This window comes from Ornithorhynchus anatinus, chromosome X1, assembly GCF_004115215.2.
Source record: "Ornithorhynchus anatinus isolate Pmale09 chromosome X1, mOrnAna1.pri.v4, whole genome shotgun sequence".
In the NCBI taxonomy this organism is placed as follows: Eukaryota; Metazoa; Chordata; class Mammalia; order Monotremata; family Ornithorhynchidae; genus Ornithorhynchus; species Ornithorhynchus anatinus.
Window position 1 is genome coordinate 42,697,929 of NC_041749.1, and position 19,808 is coordinate 42,717,736.

Below are 19,808 nucleotides of genomic sequence, written 5' to 3' on the forward strand. Positions count from 1 at the left end.
TGTCACGGCAGACCTGGCTCCTGTCCCATCATGATGGCAAACAACATCTTCTAATAATGTTGGTATTTGCTAAGCGCTTACTATGTGCCAAGCACTGGGGTAGATACAGGGTAATCAGTTTGTCCCACGTGAGGCTCTCAGTTAATCCCCATTTTACAGATGAGATAACTGAGGCACAGAGAAGTTAAGTGACTTGCCCACAGTTAAACAGCTGACAAGTGGCAGAGCCAGGATTTGAACTCATGACCTCTGACTCCAAAGCCCGAGCTCTTTCCACTGAGCCATGCTGCTTCTCTGTGAGATCCTGGTCTGGGCTCATTTTTTCTCATATCCCTCGCCTCTGGGATGTGATGGATCAGCTCCCGCAACATGCTGGGATACTGTTTCCCAGCTCTGGACTGCTCTATAGTCACTTAGACCATGAGTCCCATGTTGGGGCAGGAGCCCATTGTTGGGTAGGGACTGTCTCTATCTGTTGCCGAATTGTACTTTCCAAGCACTTAGTACAGTGCTTTGAACACAGTAAGAGCTCAATAAATACGATTGACTGAATGAACAGTCAATGCCTGATCTTATTATCCTGTATCTACCCCAGGGCTAAGTTCAGTGTTCAGCATGTAGAAAACACCTAACAAATACTACGATTATTATTTATCTTTATTATTATCAGTAGGGAAGAAGGGCTAAGGAAAGTAGCATGACTCAGTGGAGAGAGCCCAGGAGTCAGGTGATCTGGGGTCCTATCCCGACTCAGCCATTGGCTTGATTTGTGACTTTGGGCAAATCATTTAACTCTCTGTGGCTCAGTTACCTCTTTTGTAAATTGTGGAATAAATGCTTGTTCTCCCTCCCCCTTAGACTGTGAGCCACATGTGGGACAGGGATTGTGTCTGATTAAATTATCTTGCATTAACCCCATGCTTAACAAAGACCACAATCTTTATCATTGTTATTATTGTTATTATTATTTTTAAGCAACAACTCCCCAGGGACGAATGCTGTCCACTTGAGCAAACCTGGGATCAAATGTCACGTCTGCTTGTCAAGAAACAATGGACAAGTGGATACACCTGGGTCACTGACCCAGTGGTGGATTTGTGATGGATGGAAAATGAAGACTTGGGCTTAGCGAAGTACCTAGGGATCGAACTGTCAAAGTCAAAATCAAAATTCCTCATTGGACAACAAAGTGTGTGCCATTTTGGTTTTGCTCTGTGTAGATTCCAGTTCCAAAGGAGACAAATGGCTGGCCTGCAGAAGGTTCTATATCTATATGCAGGGGGTCCCTCCGCACTTAGCCCTCTTCATTAGTTCCACAGCAATAGTATCCAAAAAACCCTAGACAAAGTATGGTTTCCCAGGGGAAATAAACCAGAATGCAGTAATGCATTCCCAAGATCAAAAACATTGACCCAACAAAACAAATAAATCTTTCAAAGTGATGAAAAACACTACTATAGTAACAGGATCAAACAGCCAAGTTTGTATAGACTAGTAATGAAATATTTTTAATTAGATATTTTTTTTCTTTATGGCCAAAAAGATGCTTTGGGCTCACATGGGGTAAAGATCTATCATTAATCTAATGCTAAACATAGAAGAACAAAATGGGCTGTTAATCTCTCTACTGAAGTCAATGAAAGTATTTCAAAGACTGAGGGACTGAGGAAGGAAACAGAGTGTGAAAAGAGGGTGGGGCTCAAGCCAAACTGAATTTTGCATACCCTGAAAAACCAGAATATTATTGCAAATTGAAAGACGGGTCTAAGAAATACTGGTATTCAGATGAAATAGTGCTTTGTGAGACTGTGAAGGGTGTATAGTGGGGTCTCTGCGAAAAGTGAGATTAATTCTTCTGCAGCTATTGCAAAACAATAGGAAAGAGAGTTTAGGATCTCTCTCGGTGGTCCAATTGGATTCGTATACTCAATACCTCGCTCCCTCTCCGCCTCTCTCTTCCCCAACACTTCCACAACCTGGTAACAACATGGTATCTAACAGTGTAGCTTTTGGCCACGTGGAGACTTACCTTAAATTCCACAATTTGAGTTAGTAGTAAACTCCCTATGGTCAGGGAATTTGTCTACCAAATTTGTTGCAATGTACCTTCCCAAGTGCTTAGTACAATGCTCTGCACACAGTAAGTGCTTAATAAATATGATTGATATTCCTCGGAAATGAAATTACACCATCCTGCTAAACAGGCTCACTTTTTCAAAAACCAAATACCTGGGAATCCATTTGTAGGGGAATAAAGATTGGTTTTAAGAAAGCCTATCAAAGGGCAGCTGGCATTCATTCACTGGGCTATCTGTAGGTTTCCATATTATAGATTATTATTATGGATTATAGGTGGGATTACTGGAGAAGCGGCGTGGCTTAGTGGAAAGAGGCTTGGGAGTCAGAGGATGTGGGTTCTAATTCTGGCTCTGCCACTTGTCTACTGTGTGACCTTGGGCAAGTCACTTAATTTTTTGTGTGCCTCAGTTACCTCATCTGTAAAATGGGGATTAAAACTGTGAGTCCCATGTGGGACAATCTGATTACCTTGCATCTACCCCAGTGCATAGAACAGTGCTTGGCACATAGCGCTTAAAAAATACCATTATTATTATTAGTGAATAAAGCACAGGCCTGGTAGTCAGAAGGATTTGTGTTTGAATCCCAGCTCTGCCGTATATCTGCGCTGTGACCTTGGGCAAGTTGCTTCAGTTACCTCATCTGGAAAATGGGGATTAGGAGTGCGAACCCTATGTGGTACAGGGTCTGTGTCCTGCCCAATTACCTTGTATCTACCCCAGTGCTTAGTATAGTGCCTAGACCATAGTAAACACTTAATAAATGTCACAATTATTATTATTATCATTTAAGACCACATGCCAGAGTCCACATTGGTTTGGGCCACCCCCAGATTGGGGCATTCTAAGGAGACTGGGGTGGATAAAGAAATTGGAGTATATCAGGACTTCCCAGGGGGCAGAGAAAGGAGGGAAATGAGAGATTAGGTGAAAGTTCAACAGGTTTGCTGAAATCCAGGGTGGAGGGGGGAAGTAGCATAAGGAAAATCTTAGACCTAACTAGCTCCCTTGGTCCACCAAAAGTGGTCTAATTAATAATAGTAATATTTATTAAGTCTTATGAGCCAAGCATTGCACTAGGTGCTGGCATAGATACAAGATAATCAGGTCACGCACAGTTTCCATCCCACTTGGGTCTCACAGTCTTAGTAGGAGAGAGAACAAGCACTGAATCCCCATTTAGAAATGAGAAAAGTGAGGTACAGAAAAGGGAAGTGACTTGCCCAAGGTCACACATCAGGCAAGGAGCAGGCCTGAAATTAGGACCCAGGTCCTCTGACTCCTGGGTCTCTGATCTTTCCACTAGGCCCATAAGGGGCGGTCTCTCTGTCACCCTTGAGTCTGCGGCTAATTGGAAAAGTTTTGTCTTAGAACCAGAGCCCCCAAAACAGCTAAATCAAGCTGATCCTGGACCATCCCCAGAGAACTGGTTGGCACCATTTAAGGGAAATAGCTCACTGATAGCTAATTCGCTTCCATCCAACAAACCATAAATCCATGGTATCTATTAGGTGACAGTATTAGGTGGAGCACAGTATTAAGTGCTTGGGAGAGATCAGAGACACTTCTAACCTTACAATCTAGTTGGAGAAAGACAGATGAAAAATAGTTACAGATAGCTATGACAAGAGGATGGATTGGGGATGAATAAGTGCTTAAACAGTAAAATGTGTAAGTAAATATGCACAAAAAAGGCATGGGTAAGTACTGAAGTCGTAGTAAGGAGGATACATCCTCGAGAGAAGAAAATTAGTCAGAGAAGACCTTTAATATACACTGGTCTCCTGGCCTATCCTTACGGCCCAACATGAACATATCATACAAGAGTATTAATGTTTATTATACATTTTCTCTGTGCAAAAGCACTATGTGCTGGGAAGGAAAACCTGGATGAACGTTAGACCTCGAGTCCTCAAAATCTAAGACTATATGCCAGATGCATCTCCAAAAAACAAAGAGTAGGACAGTAGTAATGGTATTTAACAAGTTCTTGCTGAGAGTAAGAGAGATAGTGATAGAGCCAGCAGTAGAGGAAGTGAGAGAGATCTTGAAAGACTGAACGTGGTACTGGCAGATAAACTTCTGTTGTTACATAAGAGTGTGGCTGTTGAAACTAACATGTGATAGGAAATTCTTTCCATAGCTTGTGCATGTAAGGATTGCCCCTGCCTGCATATGTTACCCACATGCCTAGCATTTTTGTTTCTCCCTTTTGGTGTTATAATATTCCTGATGCCTCCAATCCAAGACAAATAATCTAATTTTTACTCTTACTCAATTGCTTATTGCTGTATCTAGGCTGATCTATCTTCTGCTCCTGTCTCATAGCAACCAACCATGGCTCTGCCATATCACTTGAGATTTGCTTCACTGCATTTTTGAATCATTTTAAAGTCCACTCTGATTACCTCTGTCCCATTTCAATTCACCAAAGAGGATATTAGGGGTAACACCTAGTCACCCACTTTCTTCACAAGTCCTGCTCAGGGGTGGTGTGTGATGAGAAGCACCGCCTTAGTGATGGTGGTGTAAAATTGTTCCAGTATCGCACTATCCTATTTTACCTCTTGATGTTAAGTATGGTGTGTAAGTGGCATTGGTGGAACTCCTCTCAATTTGAAATAGGCTCTCCGATACAGCCAGGTCTCACAGCAATGATGAAGACTGGACATTACAACTGACCATAAACCTTCAATTTGTTTGGAATCTTGATGCCAAGATAGTGCCAAACTCTGTTGGCCTCCCAAAGTAGATATTAGACTTCTTGATTTCGTTTTTTGCCTAGGTAACAGAATGCAGTGACCACCTGCAGCTCTGTTTCACCAATGGCTCAGGAGACTTGCTGGAATCTTGCCACTGATGTAGAGCTTTGAAATTCCACAATAGTGTCTGCAGCCAGTTCGCTTTCTTCTTAAAGATGGTGATAACCGTGGCCTCAGAAACCCTGTGGCATTTCCTCAGTGATCCTTGGCTTGAGGAAGTGTCTGGGGCAAGTTAAGTAGCAGTGTTGCATAGGAGATAGAACAGTGCTTGGCACATTGCAAGTGCTTAACAAATACCATTATATATTATAGAACACAGGCCTGGGAGTCAGAAGGACCTGGGTTCTAGTCCTGTCTCCTCCACTTGTCTGCTGGGTGATCTTGGGCAAGTTACTTAACTTCTCTGTACCTCAGTTACAGAGGTACATAGTAAGCACTTAACAGATACCACATAAAAGAAAAAAGTTTGGAACTGTATGACGCCACTTCCTTACGGTTTCCTCTCTGTGGTGAGGGTGGAGCTATCTCTACTCTTCTAGACCGTAAGCTTGTTGTAGGCAGGGAACGTGCCTACCAATTCTGTGGCATTGTACTTTCACAACTGCTTAGTTCTAAACTTTGCACACTGTAAGCTCTAAATAAATTCCAATGTTTAATTAATCAATTGATCTTCAGGGCTGTTGGGGCATAGGGGCCCATCTGTCTACCTCTGGAGATTGCATAACTCCTTAGTTTGGTTTCAGCTGCTGAAGGCCCAGATCTCTCTTGCCTGCAAATCCATCACTGGTCCCACAGGTTTCTTAGCTTGCTCTAGATTCCATGATTAGATTTGAAAGGATCTACAAGTTTCTGTTTCCCTGCAAGAACTTCATTGATTTTGGTGTCATCATCAACAAAGCACTCTGGTGTTTCCCTCTGGCAACACCTTATAGGCTGCCCGGTTTATAGCATCTGGAGGAAGATCTAATCACTGGTGTCATTGGCTGATGCTGCTGAAACTTCTTGCCTTAAAAGAGCCGCTTTGATGTTTTCGCTAAGTTTCTTGTCTGTTTGGAATTCCCTTCTCTAGGAATCTGACCTCCGGCCAGCTGGGTGTCTGGGTAGTCACTTCCACAGCACCCTGGCTTGATCATGAGTGAAAATTTGGAACAAGTCTGAAGATGGTCTTCCCCTTACCACGCCCCACATCTAGTCATGTAATGTGACCATCATTCTGCTCTCACCGGTGGGGGATGAGATCATTTTTAGCTACCACTGTTTACATCCTGGATACACCCAAGGGGCCTTCGTCTTTTTCTTGTACCAGCATGAACACATCTAGCAGTGACGAGAGAGGGTGAGGGGGATTGTGTAAACCACTGTCATGCTCATCAAGTCTTTAGTCCGGGATCATCTCCGATCCTTTGTGATGGGAGACTCCATCACCATCATCTCTGATTAGATGAAGGGGAAAAGCTGTGTTGCGGCTATAAGCTGATACCTGGCACATTCGATGAGCAGAAGCAGGTCATTGTAGCTTAATGGGCCAAGCCCGCATCACCCAGTGATTTTTCTTCATGTTTCAGCATCTCTACCCATCTCTGCACTGAAATTTTCCAGGAGGGTCAGCTTGCCAGATACTGGCCCTGCTATACTAAATCTGCCCCATCCTACACTGTCCACAGCCCCGCTTGCAGATGTGGGTAGTTAGAATCTGCCGCAGAGCAAATATCGTTTTTTAACAATATGAGAATGAGGTCAGTGTTCTTGATAGCTAGCATCTGGACCGAATCAATGTACTGAGATAAAGAAAGAAAAAATGGAATTAGAGTTGGATTCAATTAATCCTTGCTTGCCTTTTCATTCCCCAGGTATATTGCATTGATATCAACTCTAATGTTTTCTCTTTGTTGTCTTGAAACCGGGATGACTGTGCACAGGAATCAGTTTAAATATCAGGGCTGTGTGCTTTGTTAATGTTGTCAATTAGAGAAACCCAAATAGCTCCACGTGCTGGTAATTAAAGATTGGTGGTTTCAATTGGAGTGTGCCATCCACCGCGGAACCACAGTCTGATAAACAACACTTCTATAACTGCAGGGGGAAGCGGGGGGAATAAAGCTGTGAAAATCTCTAACCTCACCGTCAGAAGGAGAAAAGGATTTGAGGAAGAAAAAGGGTTTATTGTCTAATTAGAATACTTCTGCATGCCATGCATTAAGTGTTTCTTTTGCCTGCTCATGAGGAACACTTTGACACTCGTTTGCAAATACCAATGACATCACTTTAGTCGGGATAATAGCCTAAACCTCTTTCCACCTAAGGCTCTCCACGTCCCCGAAGGACATGGGAGAGAGAGACTCCTTTTCCGAGGGAGATTTCCTTCTTCACTTAACGGGAGACAGTTACAAATGACTCTTCTTACAAGAATCCTACTGTCTCACAGTCAATTTGCGCTCTGAATGAAAAATATGAGTCACTTCATAATTCGATTTCCTTTGAACAATAAACTCACCTGAGCCAGTTCAGCACCGCTGAGGTGCCCGTCGCTGTTGACGTCAGCGTACTTAAACATATCTTCGACCAGGAGACGTTTCTGGAGTGTCCTCCCACCCGTCTCCGTCCCCCTCCGGGGCTGGCGGTGTGCTTGGAGATCCAGGACAATGCCTTTCATGCGGCTGAAGTCCGCCATCGTACACACGTCCCCTGAAAGAGAAAACTCCATCACCAACCTCGTACCGCCCCCGGGCACACATCTGAAAGGAAAAACGCAAGCTTCCCACGTTCGGGAAATTCACAGATTCACCTCAGGGATGGTTTTAGGAAATCCTAGAACAATTCCTTTCCAGAAAGACGCCTCTATTTTACCTAATCCCACCTTATGGGGAGCTCTGCGGCAGGTTGCCAAGTGGATTTAGGTGCTTTAGCTCACCAGCCCCCGTGCCAGGCTGAATAATTCGCCTGTGGAGTTGATTAAGTCTGCTCAGATGGACTGGGGAACTAAGGCCAGTGGCTATGTGATTCCAGATTGAGGGCGGGACTCCAACAAATCCCTCTAGACTGTAAACTCGTTATGGGCAGGGAATGTGTCTGTTAATTCTGTTGTATTGTACTCTCCCAATCATTTAGAACAGCGCTCTGCCCATAGTAAACACTCAATAAATACCACTGATTGATTCCCCAGTTCACATGAGAAGGAGCATTGGCTAGTGATTAGAGCACGGGCCTGGGAGTCAGAAGGACCCGGGTTCTAATCCCCACTCAATCACTTGTCTGCTATGTGAGTTTTGGCAAGTCACTTTACTTCTCTGTGACTCAGTTACCTCATCTGCTAAATTGGGATTAAGATCATGAGCCCTATGTGGGACATGGACTGAGTCCAACGATCAATCAATTGCATTTATTGAACTCTTACTATATGCACTGTATACTAAGAACTTGGGAGGATACATTATAACAGACACATTCAGTCCAACCCAATTAGCTTGTATCTACCCCAGTACTTTGTACAGTGCCTGGCACAGAGTAAGCACTTAACAAATACCATTTAAAAAGTCCTTTTTTTTTTTGTAAACAATGATAATGGTGCCCACTGGTGTAGAGAGAAGGGTCGGAAAACACTAGTGCCCAAAGATAGGCTTGTACAAGGGGGAAATTAATTATGATAACAATAGTAAGAATAGTAATGCTACTTGTTAAGCACTTACTATGAGTCAAGCATTACATTACATGCTAAGGTAGCTACCAGATAAGCAAAACACACACAATCACCATTGAGCTCACAGTCCATAGGGAAGGAAGAACAGGTATTTCATTCTCAATTTACAGGTGAGGAAATGGAGGCACAGAGACCTCAAGTGGCTTGCCCAAGGTCACACGGAGGGGCACGTCACTTCACTGAGACACACGTGGACTCCGGGGTAGGACAGAGAATGGAAAAGGGGCTAATTCAGTGAGGCCCATGTTCTATCCACTATACCATGCTGCTTCCCACTATGCCATGCTGCTTCCCATTATAAAAACCTTAAATGAAAAGTCACTGGCCCGTTGTCAAAGCTCATTTAGAAAAATATATTTCCTGAAAGCCAGTTTGGTAAATCAAACTGCCTTCACTCTGCACAGCTAGTCGATGCCTGCTGTGTGGAAACTGGGGAATCATGTTGACATTAAGCCCATTAGAATTTCACAATATTCTTCCTGATGTTCTGGGAGCCCTTCCTGAGCCTGCCTGGAGCCGATCCTGCCGCACCACTCAATCCATTGGTTGTTTGTATTGAGTGCTCACTGTGTGCAATGCACTGCACTAAATACTTGGGAGAGGACAATTGAGTAAGAGATAAAGTCCCTGCCCTCAAGGATTTTACAGTCCATAAGGGGAGACAGACGGACCCAAGACATTCACAAGGCCCACAACTGTTGGGAGCAAACAGTCGAAGGTTACTTGGTAAATAAGTGTCAGCTGATGCAATCAGTCAATCAGTGGTATTTACTGAACACTTCATTCAATAGTATTTATTGAGCGCTTACTATGTGCAGAGCACTGTACTAAGCGCTTGGGATGAACAAGTCGGCAACAGATAGAGACAGTCCCTGCCGTTTGACGGGCTTACAGTCTAATCGGGGGAGACGGACAGACAAGAACAATGGCAATAAACAGCGTCAAGGGGAAGAACATCTCGTAAAAACAATGGCAACTAAATAGAATCAAGGCGATGTACAATTCATTAACAAAATAAATAGGGTAACGAAATAGGGTTCCTGTGTGCACATACTGTACTCAGTGCTTAGAAGAGTGTAACAGAATTGGTAGACACACTGTCATGTATATCCAGAACAGGTAGAAGTGTAGAAGTGCTGAGGCATGTAAATACCCACTAAACTATAGGCAGGTGATGGGCAGGAAGTGTGTCTACCAACTCTGTTTTATTGTGCTCTCCCAAGCATCTTGTATAGGACAGTGAGTGTTCAATAAATGATTGACTGAAATTCAGGAGTAAGATCAACTGTCAGATGGAGCTCACTGTGGGCAGGGAAGGTGTCTACAATCTTCGTTACAGGATACTCTCTCCAGCGCTTAGTACAGTGTTCTGCATACAATAAGCACTCAAAGAACCCCACTGATGATGACGATGCAATCTGAGAAGGTGGAGATTAACTGGGGATATTTCACAGGTGCTGATGATCTAGAAAGAGGCATCAGTTGAACTCAGGAAACACTGAGCATTTGTAACAGATTAAATCCTTGCTCTGCACCCAGCCCTGAGCGAAGCTGTGGGATAGATCCAAGATAGGACAGAGTTCCTGACTCACATTGGGCTCCCAGGCTAAGAGGGAGGGAAAGCAGGTCGTTTTTCCCCCTTTTTCAGATAGGAAAATTGAGGGCCAGAGTAGGTAAGTAACTCATTCAAGGTAACAACGTGCCAGAATTAGAACTGGAACTAGAACACAGGGTTCCTGATTCCCATCTCTCAACCTTTCTCACCAGGCCATGCTACCTCTCTCTCTCTGTTTTAGACGCAGCACAATTTTGAAAGACAAGATATCTACTCAAGGGGTTTGGGGAGAAAGGTAGTGTGCGTTGGGAGAAAGAGCACAGCCTTGGGAGTCTGAGGACATGGGTTCTAATCCTGCTTCCCCCACCTTTCTGCTGTGTGTCCTTGGGCAAGTCACTTAACTTATCTGTGCCCCGATTACCTATCTGAAAATAGGAATTCAATACCTTTCCTCTCTCTGACAGACTGTGAGCTCCATGGACCGTGTCTGACCTGTTTTCTAGTAGCTACTACAGCACTTGGAACAGTGTTTGACACACAGTGAGTGCTCAAAAAATAATAATGATTATTAATAGTTAATGAATAGAATTTCTTGATCTAATAGAAGAGTGACTATGTACCAATGGTGAGAGCTTTAGAATTAGATTTTTCTGGGTGTATATTTGAAAATACAGTACTTGTTATCATTCACATCTTATTCAACATAAAGTCACTTTAGGCTAACAGATCTCCCTTTATCAATGCTAAATTGTTCTGCCCATGTCTAATGCTCAGTGGAATTGGGCCATAATAACTCTATTCAAGTTAATCAAAACACTTTAGAGGGAGGGGAAGGAAACCAGGGAAATCTCCATAGCATTATTTCAAAGGTAGAGAGTGCAGTCAGAAAGACCAGCATTAAAATTCAGTAGCCTTATAGTCAGAGAGCATGAGAAGGGGAGTGTTCTACCTGAAAGGACCCATACCCAGGCTTGTCTCTCAGACAGTTACAGAGCAAGGTCTGGGTGATGAATCAGTGCCCTCCCCTTCCCGGGAGAGAGGTTACAGGGGGCAGAGGACCAGTTACGTAACCACAACAGTTCGTTCTGGCCCAAACGAGCTCGCCAGTAAACCAACACCTGCATTTAGATTTGCTCCCTTTTATCATCCCTCCCTCAGCCCCACAGCACTTATGTACATACCCATAATTTATTTATTTATATAAATGTATGCCTCCCCCCACCCCCCCAGGCTGTAGGATCATTGTGGGCAGAGAATGTGTCTGTTATATTGTTATATTTTACTCTCCCAAGTGCTCTGTACAGAGCTCTGCCGACAGCAATCAATAAATACCATTGATTAAGAAAGTGTGAGCAGCCCCATGGGTCTTGGGAAACAGCATGGCCTAGAGGATAGAGCACAGGTCTGGGAGTCAGAAGGATCTGGATTCTAATCCCGACTCCATCGCTTGTCTGCTGTGTGAACTTGGGCAAGTCACTTCACTTCTCTGTGTCTCAGTTACCTCATCTGTAAAATGGGGATTAAGACTGTGAGCCTCATGTGGGTCAGGGACTGTGTCCAACCTGATTACCTACCCCAGTACTTAGAGGAGTGCTTGACACATGGTAAGCACTTAAGAAATATTATTATTATCACTCCACTTTCCCCATCCATTCTATCTGATTTTAGTTTATTTTGGATACAAAGGAACATTGGAATGGGATGCTCTCCCTTTTTCCTCATCCTCCTCAGCTGTCCCAGTTTGCTCAGGGGTCAAAAAATGTTTGACTGCATTGTTCGAATGGTTTTATACAGACCTTTGACCCAATTCAACCATTGGTCCCCCTAGTTTCTCCATAAATCGGGCTCTCTCATCAGGATCTGTGCTTGATCTAGTTTAGCCTGGTTCAAAGACATGCTGAGAAGTACAACCAGGGCACCGAGGCATCCTTGAACTTGACTAAGCAACTGAAATCCAAGCCCCTTAAATGCATGGAAACAAACCCGACAAGCCCGAAGGTTCCGTAAGCATCTCGGACTGCATCCAAATGAAGCTGGATGAGGGTCTATTCTAGCCTGTAATCATCAGCTCCATAAAACAGGCCAAACACTAATTCGGGCAATGTGGTCTTTGGATACTATTGCTCAGAGTGCCCGAGGAAAAGCCTGAGAATGCGGCGTCTATGGGCTAGTGCTCCTTCCCTTTTGCTGCAGAGTCACCTCTCTCGATCTCCTGGAACTCGCAGATACAAAGAGACATTTAGCAAATTACTTGGGGCCAGGAGGCTGTGGGCTGGCACTTCCAATCTTGTCCCGGTGAAACGGATGGGGATTGATTTCATGGGCTCTGCTTAAAAGCGAGGAGTTGGATTACGGATGAGCAAAAGTGACAGACCCAGGCTCAGTCCTTCCTGTTTGAGAGGCTTTGTTTGCAAGCAGAATCAAATCCCTTTTCTTTGCCCAGATTTGGAAATCATTCTCCCCCTCTCCCAGGGATGAAGCATCAGAGAAAGGGAGTCCTTCCCAAACGTGTTAGAAATGGGCCAGATTAATCATATTTTTTTAGCTAAATCCTGAGAATGTCAACAAATGGGAGTAATGCTGTTTCAGTCGATCCTACGACATTCACAAGTGGATCACCCGCTTTGTGGATTATCCACTCCGGATTTCTGGGCAACAAGCCTGTCTTCCTTCCAGTATTTGTCCACGGAGCAGCAGCAGTAGCTGCGGCAGGAGCAGGTCATGATAAAAGCTCTCCATAAGTTCCACTGACCCTGAACTTCTTTCCTCTTTTGATCCTGTACTTCCTAAGGACCCCAAGTCTACCGTCTCTCTTCAGTTATCAATGAAGCTTCAAATGGGCCTTCCACTGGCTCCTTCTTTCCTTTGCCAGCTCTCTCATCATTGTACCAGCATCCGGGAAACACCACTGCCAGGGATGGGAAAGCAGGAGTGGCACTGGGCAAACGACCTGCAGAACAGATATGGCAGTTGCCTTCCTTCCCTGCCGCTTTAGTGCTCCCCCTCCTTCACCTCCCTTTCATACTGTTGTGTTCTAGTATTAGGAGCACTGCTCCCTTCATTACCGTGCATAGTCAAAGGTTCATACTACAGCAATCATATTAACCTTGACATAGCAGGCATCCTCCAAGGTCAAAAACCACAGAAAATTGTCCTAGAACTGTCTAATCGTTTTAGAAATGCTTTGGAATTTCAAATCCTCTGTACGAATCCCAGCCTTCTACCAGCCTGCTGTGTGACCTTGGGCCACTCACTTAAATTCTCGGGGCTCCTTGTTTCCTCATCTGTCATATGGGGAAAAGAAAGCTATCCCCTGTGCCTACCTCTTGGATTGCTAATCCTAAATGGGAAACAAGAGGTTGAAATCTGACTAGACCTGCTTTATTAGCAAAAGTTGTGCTGTAATTTGCTCCTTACATACTGGTACTGAGGCTTAGCTTGCATCTCTTCTCAGGAAAACAGCACTAAGTGAGAGACTCAACAAAGTTTCTGTCATGTTTCTTTCATCTGCTTCAATTCCCTGCAAACCTGGACATCCAACTTTAAATCCATCCACCTCTACATCAAACAAAACTTCTCACCACTGGCTTTAAAGCACTCACTTTGCCCCCTCCTACCTCACCTCGCTACTCTCCTACTACACCCCAGCCCATATACTTTGCTCCTCTAATGCTAAACGTTTGACTGTGCCTCAATCTTGTCTATCTCACCCCCAACTCCTTGCCCACATCCTGTCTCTGGACTGCAACACCCACTCTCCTCAAATCTGAACACCCACTCTCCTCAAATCTGACAATTACTCTCTCCTTCTCTGAAGCATTACTGAAGGCACACTTCCACCAAGAGGCCTTCTCTAAACCCTCCTTTCCTCTTCTCCCACTCCCTTCTGCATCACCCTGATTTGCTCCATCCCTCCCCCTCAGTCCCACAACTACATATCTGTAATTTATTTATGTATATTGTCTGTCTCCCCTCCTAGACTGTAAGCTTGTTGTGGGCAGGGAATGAGTCTGTTTATTGTTATACTGTACTCTCCCAACTGCTTAGTATACAGTGCTCTGCATATAGTAAGAGCGCAATAAATGCAATTAAATGAATGAATGAATGAAATCTCTTTCCTCACTCAGTCTCATCTGGCCAAGGACTCAGAAACAGTGACAACCCCTGTACTTCCATTTCCAGCGTGCAACTCTTCCGTTTGGAACCGACTGGGGGTGGTTTTAAAGCTCAGGTGGCTTGTGGGGAGTGACGCAGTCTCTTACCGGTGACATGGGGCAAATCTCAACTCAGTTGCAAAGATTTCAGGAATAAGAACCAGCGAGGAGGAGCTGAATGCAGATCTGGTGGTTTACTCAGGTTCACTCCTACTTTCGCCTCTAAGGCAGGCATGTTCCTTCTGGAACAGTGAGTGAAACGATGAGGGGGTAAGCAGGGAACAGGAGGAGCTGATGGAAGGTTCAAATGAAGCTTCATTGACATTGCAGAAGGATGGTAGATTTAGTTTCCTAAAAATGTTTAATGCCAGAGAGCAAGTAGATAGGTGGGAGAAGAGTTGAGTTCTGGGCACAACAAAAACTAATGAACTAAGTGCTGGGATGGAGAGCGAATTAAGTGTTGTGATTGCTCACAGAATAATAATCAGACCCTCAAAACTACGAGGTGCAGCATGGGAACACCATTACCAAGAAGGTGGCAACAAAAGTGACCAATCGATCATGTTTATTGAATGCTTACTACATGCAGAGCACTGTACTAAATGCTGAGGAGAGTACAATATAAAAGAGAAGACTACCTAAGCATATAGTTAGTCACTCCACCCCATCTCCCACAGCATTTATGTATACATCTTTATTCTTGGATAAATTTCCCCCACTTGCAACTTACTTCAATGTCTGTCTCCCCTCCTAGATGGCAAGCTCTTAGATTGGGGGTCTTGTCTTCAACTTCTGTTGTCCTCTACCAAATACCAGTGCTCAACACAGAATGAGTGCTCAATAAATGAGCACTTCCAGAGGAGAAGCATCGTGGCCTGGTGGACAAAGAATGAGTCAGGGACTCAGAGGACCTGGGTTCTAGTTCCACCACCACTTGTCACCTGTGTGACCTTGGGGAAGTCACAACTTCTTTGTGCCTCAGTTACCTCATCTGTAAAATTAACATTAAATTCTACTCCTTTCATTCAAGAGTATTCATTAAGCGCTTACCATGTGCAGAGCACTGTACTAAGTGCTTGGAATGTACAATTCGGCAACAGATAGAGACAATCCCTGCCCATTGCCAGGCTTACAGTCCCTCCTACTTAGACAGTGAGCCCTATGTGGGGCAGGGACTCTTTGTGCCCTGATATTATTGTAATTACCCCAGGGTTTAGTACAGTGTTTGGAACATAATAAGTGCGTAACAAATCTTACAATTGTTACTATTATTAGTAGGGGTGCCCTGATTTAATCGTAACTACCCCAGTGTTTAGTACAGTGTTTGGAACATAATAAGTGCATAACAAATCTTACAATTGTTACTATTATTAGTAGGGCCTGTGAGAAAATATTCGTTTTGCCCCCTTTCCCTGGCTTTTCTTCCTACCTGCCGAAATCCCTGTCCGTGGGAAAGAGCTGACAGGAAGGGGCTTAAAGGAAGACACAACAGCTTAGAAAAATCTTCTGATTTCCCTTTTTTGGCTTTGGGAACCATCCGAGCAAACAAACCTTTTCAACACCAAGGCACAGCTGAGGCAGCAATGCTTGACAGTGATTAAACATTTCCCTCCTGTGCCCCTCATGGACAGTGAGGCTTAGCGAAAGGAAAAAGGGGCCTCGGGGTCTGAAGGCCTGGGTTCTAATTCCAACTCTGCCACTTGCCCGCTGGGTGTCCTTGGCAAGTCACAACTTATCTAAGTCTCAGTTTCCTCATCTGTAAAATGGGGACAAAATGCATATTCCCCCTCCCTGTTAAATTGTGAGCCCCATGTGAGACAGGGATTGTGTTTGATTCCGTTGTATCTATGCCAGTGTTCAGTACTGTGCTTGAGATACGGTAAACACTTAACCAATGCCAGTTATTTTTCCAAAGTTTCTGTATGCTCATTCAAACGACTGAAAATAGACTGCTGCCCCTTCTTCAGTTCCCCCTTTTGCAGGTTTCTATGCTTTTCCTACAGCCTCACCGGCCAGCATCTATCCAACTCGTTCTGGGTTTTTTTTGTTGTTGTTTTTAAACATTTTCTGTTTTTTCTAAAAGGCATTTGTTAATCACTTACCATGTGCAGGCACTGAAATAAGCTTTGGGGTAGATATAAAATGATCACTTTGAACACAGTCTGTGTCCCACAAGGGACTCACAGTTGTAATCCCCACTTTACAGATGAGTAACTGAGGCATAGATAAATTAAGTGACTTGCCCAACATCACACAATTGACAGAGCTGGCATTAGAACTCACGTCCATTTGGCACCAGGGGCTGCTTTTAGGGCCTCTTTTGGTAAAGTATTGATCAGCCTGTCGAGAAACATAGAATGCGATCCCATTTTCATGTCAGGACTTGGTAATGAACTTCATTTATCAAGCCCATTCTCCAGGAGAAAGGTCATCAGTGAGTCTGGCTAAATTGTTATGACATCTCATTAATCTGGTTTCCTCAATAATTGCCCCCTTTTGAACATTCTAATATTTTCCCCTTCTAAAGCTGCCTCTCTCTGCATCGAAGGAAATTATCATCCCAGGATTGCTGGCACATCCTCACTTAATTTTTAAGCCGAGGCAGATAATAAGCAGGTAGCAACCTCTAGAATTGAATGTCCATCAGAGGCACATTTTTTCTAAGAGGAAAAAGACAGGATTGAATCTTCCATTTCTATTTATTTGGGGAATAGGCAATGCTTGGATTTGGGGAACTTTTTAACTTGGCTTTCAGGTATTGTCTGAATCAGAATGCAGAATCATGTAGTACAAAAAAATAGCGTCTATAATGCATGAAAATGGATTTGTTTTGGCTTAATGTTTATGTAGCGACTAAGCACAGAACCACATTTGCAGGCTGCTCCCTTGTCCTCTAGGAGATTATCATTTGAAAGAGAGCAATGCACGCATCATGCCTTCTGAATGCCCAGTGGGGAGCTGGTCATACCTCTTTGGCATTGATTTTTGCCTTTGGGGTGGGTTGGATTTCAGTTTCTTTATGCTCATTTTATTCCCCAGTTTGGGAGCCTTAAGATGAACCCCCTGAAGAAGTCTTGTTTGGCAGATATTTTGGGAAGGCTAGAGTTGTGGTGAGTCCACATCCCATTATGAAAATAGAGGGGAGAAGCAACGTGGCCTAAAAGAAAGAGCACGGGCCTGGCAATGAGAGACTTATGTTCTGATGCTGGCTCCACCACTGCTGCTGTGTGACTTTGGACAAGATATTTAACATTTTTATCCCTCAGTTTCCTCATCTGTAAAATGAGGATCCCTCCTCTTAGATTCTGAGCCTCAAGCAGGACGGGAACTGTGTCCAATCTGATTTTTTTACAGATATTCCAGAGCTCAGGATAGTGCTTGGAATGTAGTTGATGGTTAACAGCCATAATTGAATATGATCATTAAAATTCATACTTCCTCCCTACTTTGCCATAGGTTTCACTATCTTGGCCTGACCATAGGCCCACTTCCTGCCTCAGTCACGATCCTCCTGGATGTGTCACTCTTGCTTGAGCCTTGGGTCATTCTGAGCCCCCCCTCTCTTTAAGAAGTCTTGCCTGGTTCCTCTGCCATTCTTCCTACTCCTCCTTTTCCTCTTCTTCTCTGGAAGCCATCCCTCTTCCTCATTTGACACCTGCTCTTCCTCATTACATCTTTATCTTCTATTACTTTTTTCTTTCTTTGTTGCCTCCTAGACTAAGACAGCTTCTGTGCTTCCTCTAGATTGTAAACTCACTGTGGGCAGGGCGGGTGTCTACCAACTCGGTTAAAAATGTACTTTCCCAAACACTTTGGACAGTGGTCTGCACACAATAAGCACTCAGGAAGTATGACTGATTTTTCCACTTTGCCAGTGACTTCATATAATCCAAAGGCAGGTTGAATTAGTCCTAGCCAAGAAATAGGGCCTTGCCAGTGGGTGAACTCTAGGTAACAGAGTGTTAGAAGATTTTTTTTTCAACTCTCAGGATGATTATAGACCCAGGGTGAGGGGAGGGGAGAAGAAGGGAGAGAGGCAAATGACTCCTGATAGGAACTTGAGAAGGTGAGCTTTCTCCCTCCATTGTTCTGAGAATGGTGGCTGGGGCTGAGGGAGGAATTCTTCTACAACATCTCCTTGAGTGCAGAGGTCAAGTCCACTATTGCACCTTCAAAAGCACTTTTCACACAGAGTAAGCACTCAATAATTACCACTGATGGAGTGATCTTGGACTACATCTGACCTGATTATCATGTATCTATCTCAGCATGGAGAGTATTTGGCACAGCGTAAGAGCCTAACAAATACTATAATTATTATTCTTACTACTACGAATAAAAGATATGACTGCCACAGTCTAGGTGCACAGAGGGTGCAGGCATATGGCCATTCCATATAGAAAGAGCCTTTTCGATCCCAACATGGCTATATGACTCAATAATATCACATTAATTCAGATCCTACTAATCCAGAATAAGTGACGATTCAGACAAGCCGCTTACTCCCCGTTTCCTCTTTTTACCTTTGTTTTCGCTGTCAAAGGAAGGCAGATTTAGTCTAAAGAAAGAAGCTTTTGAAGTCTGAAGTTAATCTATAAATCCTCTGAGCCACTTGAGCTTAGGCAGAAGCAGCAGGGTTTCAGAGAAGAGACAGAGAGCACCTATTAACCAACATCCCGACTGTGCCACTTGTCAGCAGTGTGACTGTGGGCAAGTCACTTAACTTCTCTGTGTCTCAGTTACTTCATCTGTAAAATGGGGATTAACTGTGAGCCTCACGTGGGACAACCTGATTCCCCTGTGTCTACCCCAGCGCTTAGAACAGTGCTCTGCACATAGTAAGTGCTTAACAAATACCAACATTATTATTATTAACATGCTTTAGAAACAGATTTAAAGCTCAGGTTACAGTCCATTAGACTGCTGTATTAGCCTCCTCTCTGGTCTCCCTGCCTCCAGCCTCTCCTCTCTTTAGTCTATTCTCCACATAGCTGCTTAGATTATCTTCTTGAAACATCACCAGCACACACCACCCTCTCAAAATAACTCTATGCTTTCCTGGCTTCTTCCGTACCAAGTGGAAATTCCCTACCACTGGCTCTAAGGCTTACCAGCAGCTTTCTTCAGCTTGTGTATCGGCTCTCTTCACTCGCTCCTCATCGACTTACACTCCTTGCTCCTCTCAAGCCTTCCTAACTATACCTTGCTCTTCATTCCTTGTCCTCCACCATCTAGTTTATGGTGTTCTCCCAACCAGGAGCTCCCTTCCCACATAAATCCTCAGACCTCCCCACATTCACAGTCCTCCTTAAATCTCATCTCCTCCAAGAAATGTTTCCCAATTAATACTCAACACATCACATCAGCCCAACAACTGCCCATAGATTTTATGGATTTTATTCCTATCCTTGGCACTTGGGTACGTGATAGTTGAACTACCTATCTATTCAGCTCTATCTGAACTCCTATATTTGTACTATTTCCTTTTATATTCATTTGTAGTCTCTTGCTCCCATTCCTTGCAAATCATTTTGGTCTGTCTGTCTCTCCCACTAAATTGTA

The 19,808-nt window shown here is 43.9% G+C and overlaps 1 protein-coding gene across 2 annotated transcripts in view; it reads right to left on the reverse strand.

Annotated features, from left to right (window-relative positions):
• Positions 1-19,808, reverse strand: part of FSTL4 (follistatin like 4) — a 661,388-nt gene that overhangs the window by 246,463 nt on the left and 395,117 nt on the right. For both annotated transcript variants that reach the window (XM_029050943.1, XM_029050942.1), the window contains exon 5: positions 7,335-7,525. In XM_029050943.1, the coding sequence (XP_028906776.1) occupies positions 7,335-7,525 (191 nt within the window). The remainder of the gene's footprint in view (positions 1-7,334; positions 7,526-19,808) is intronic.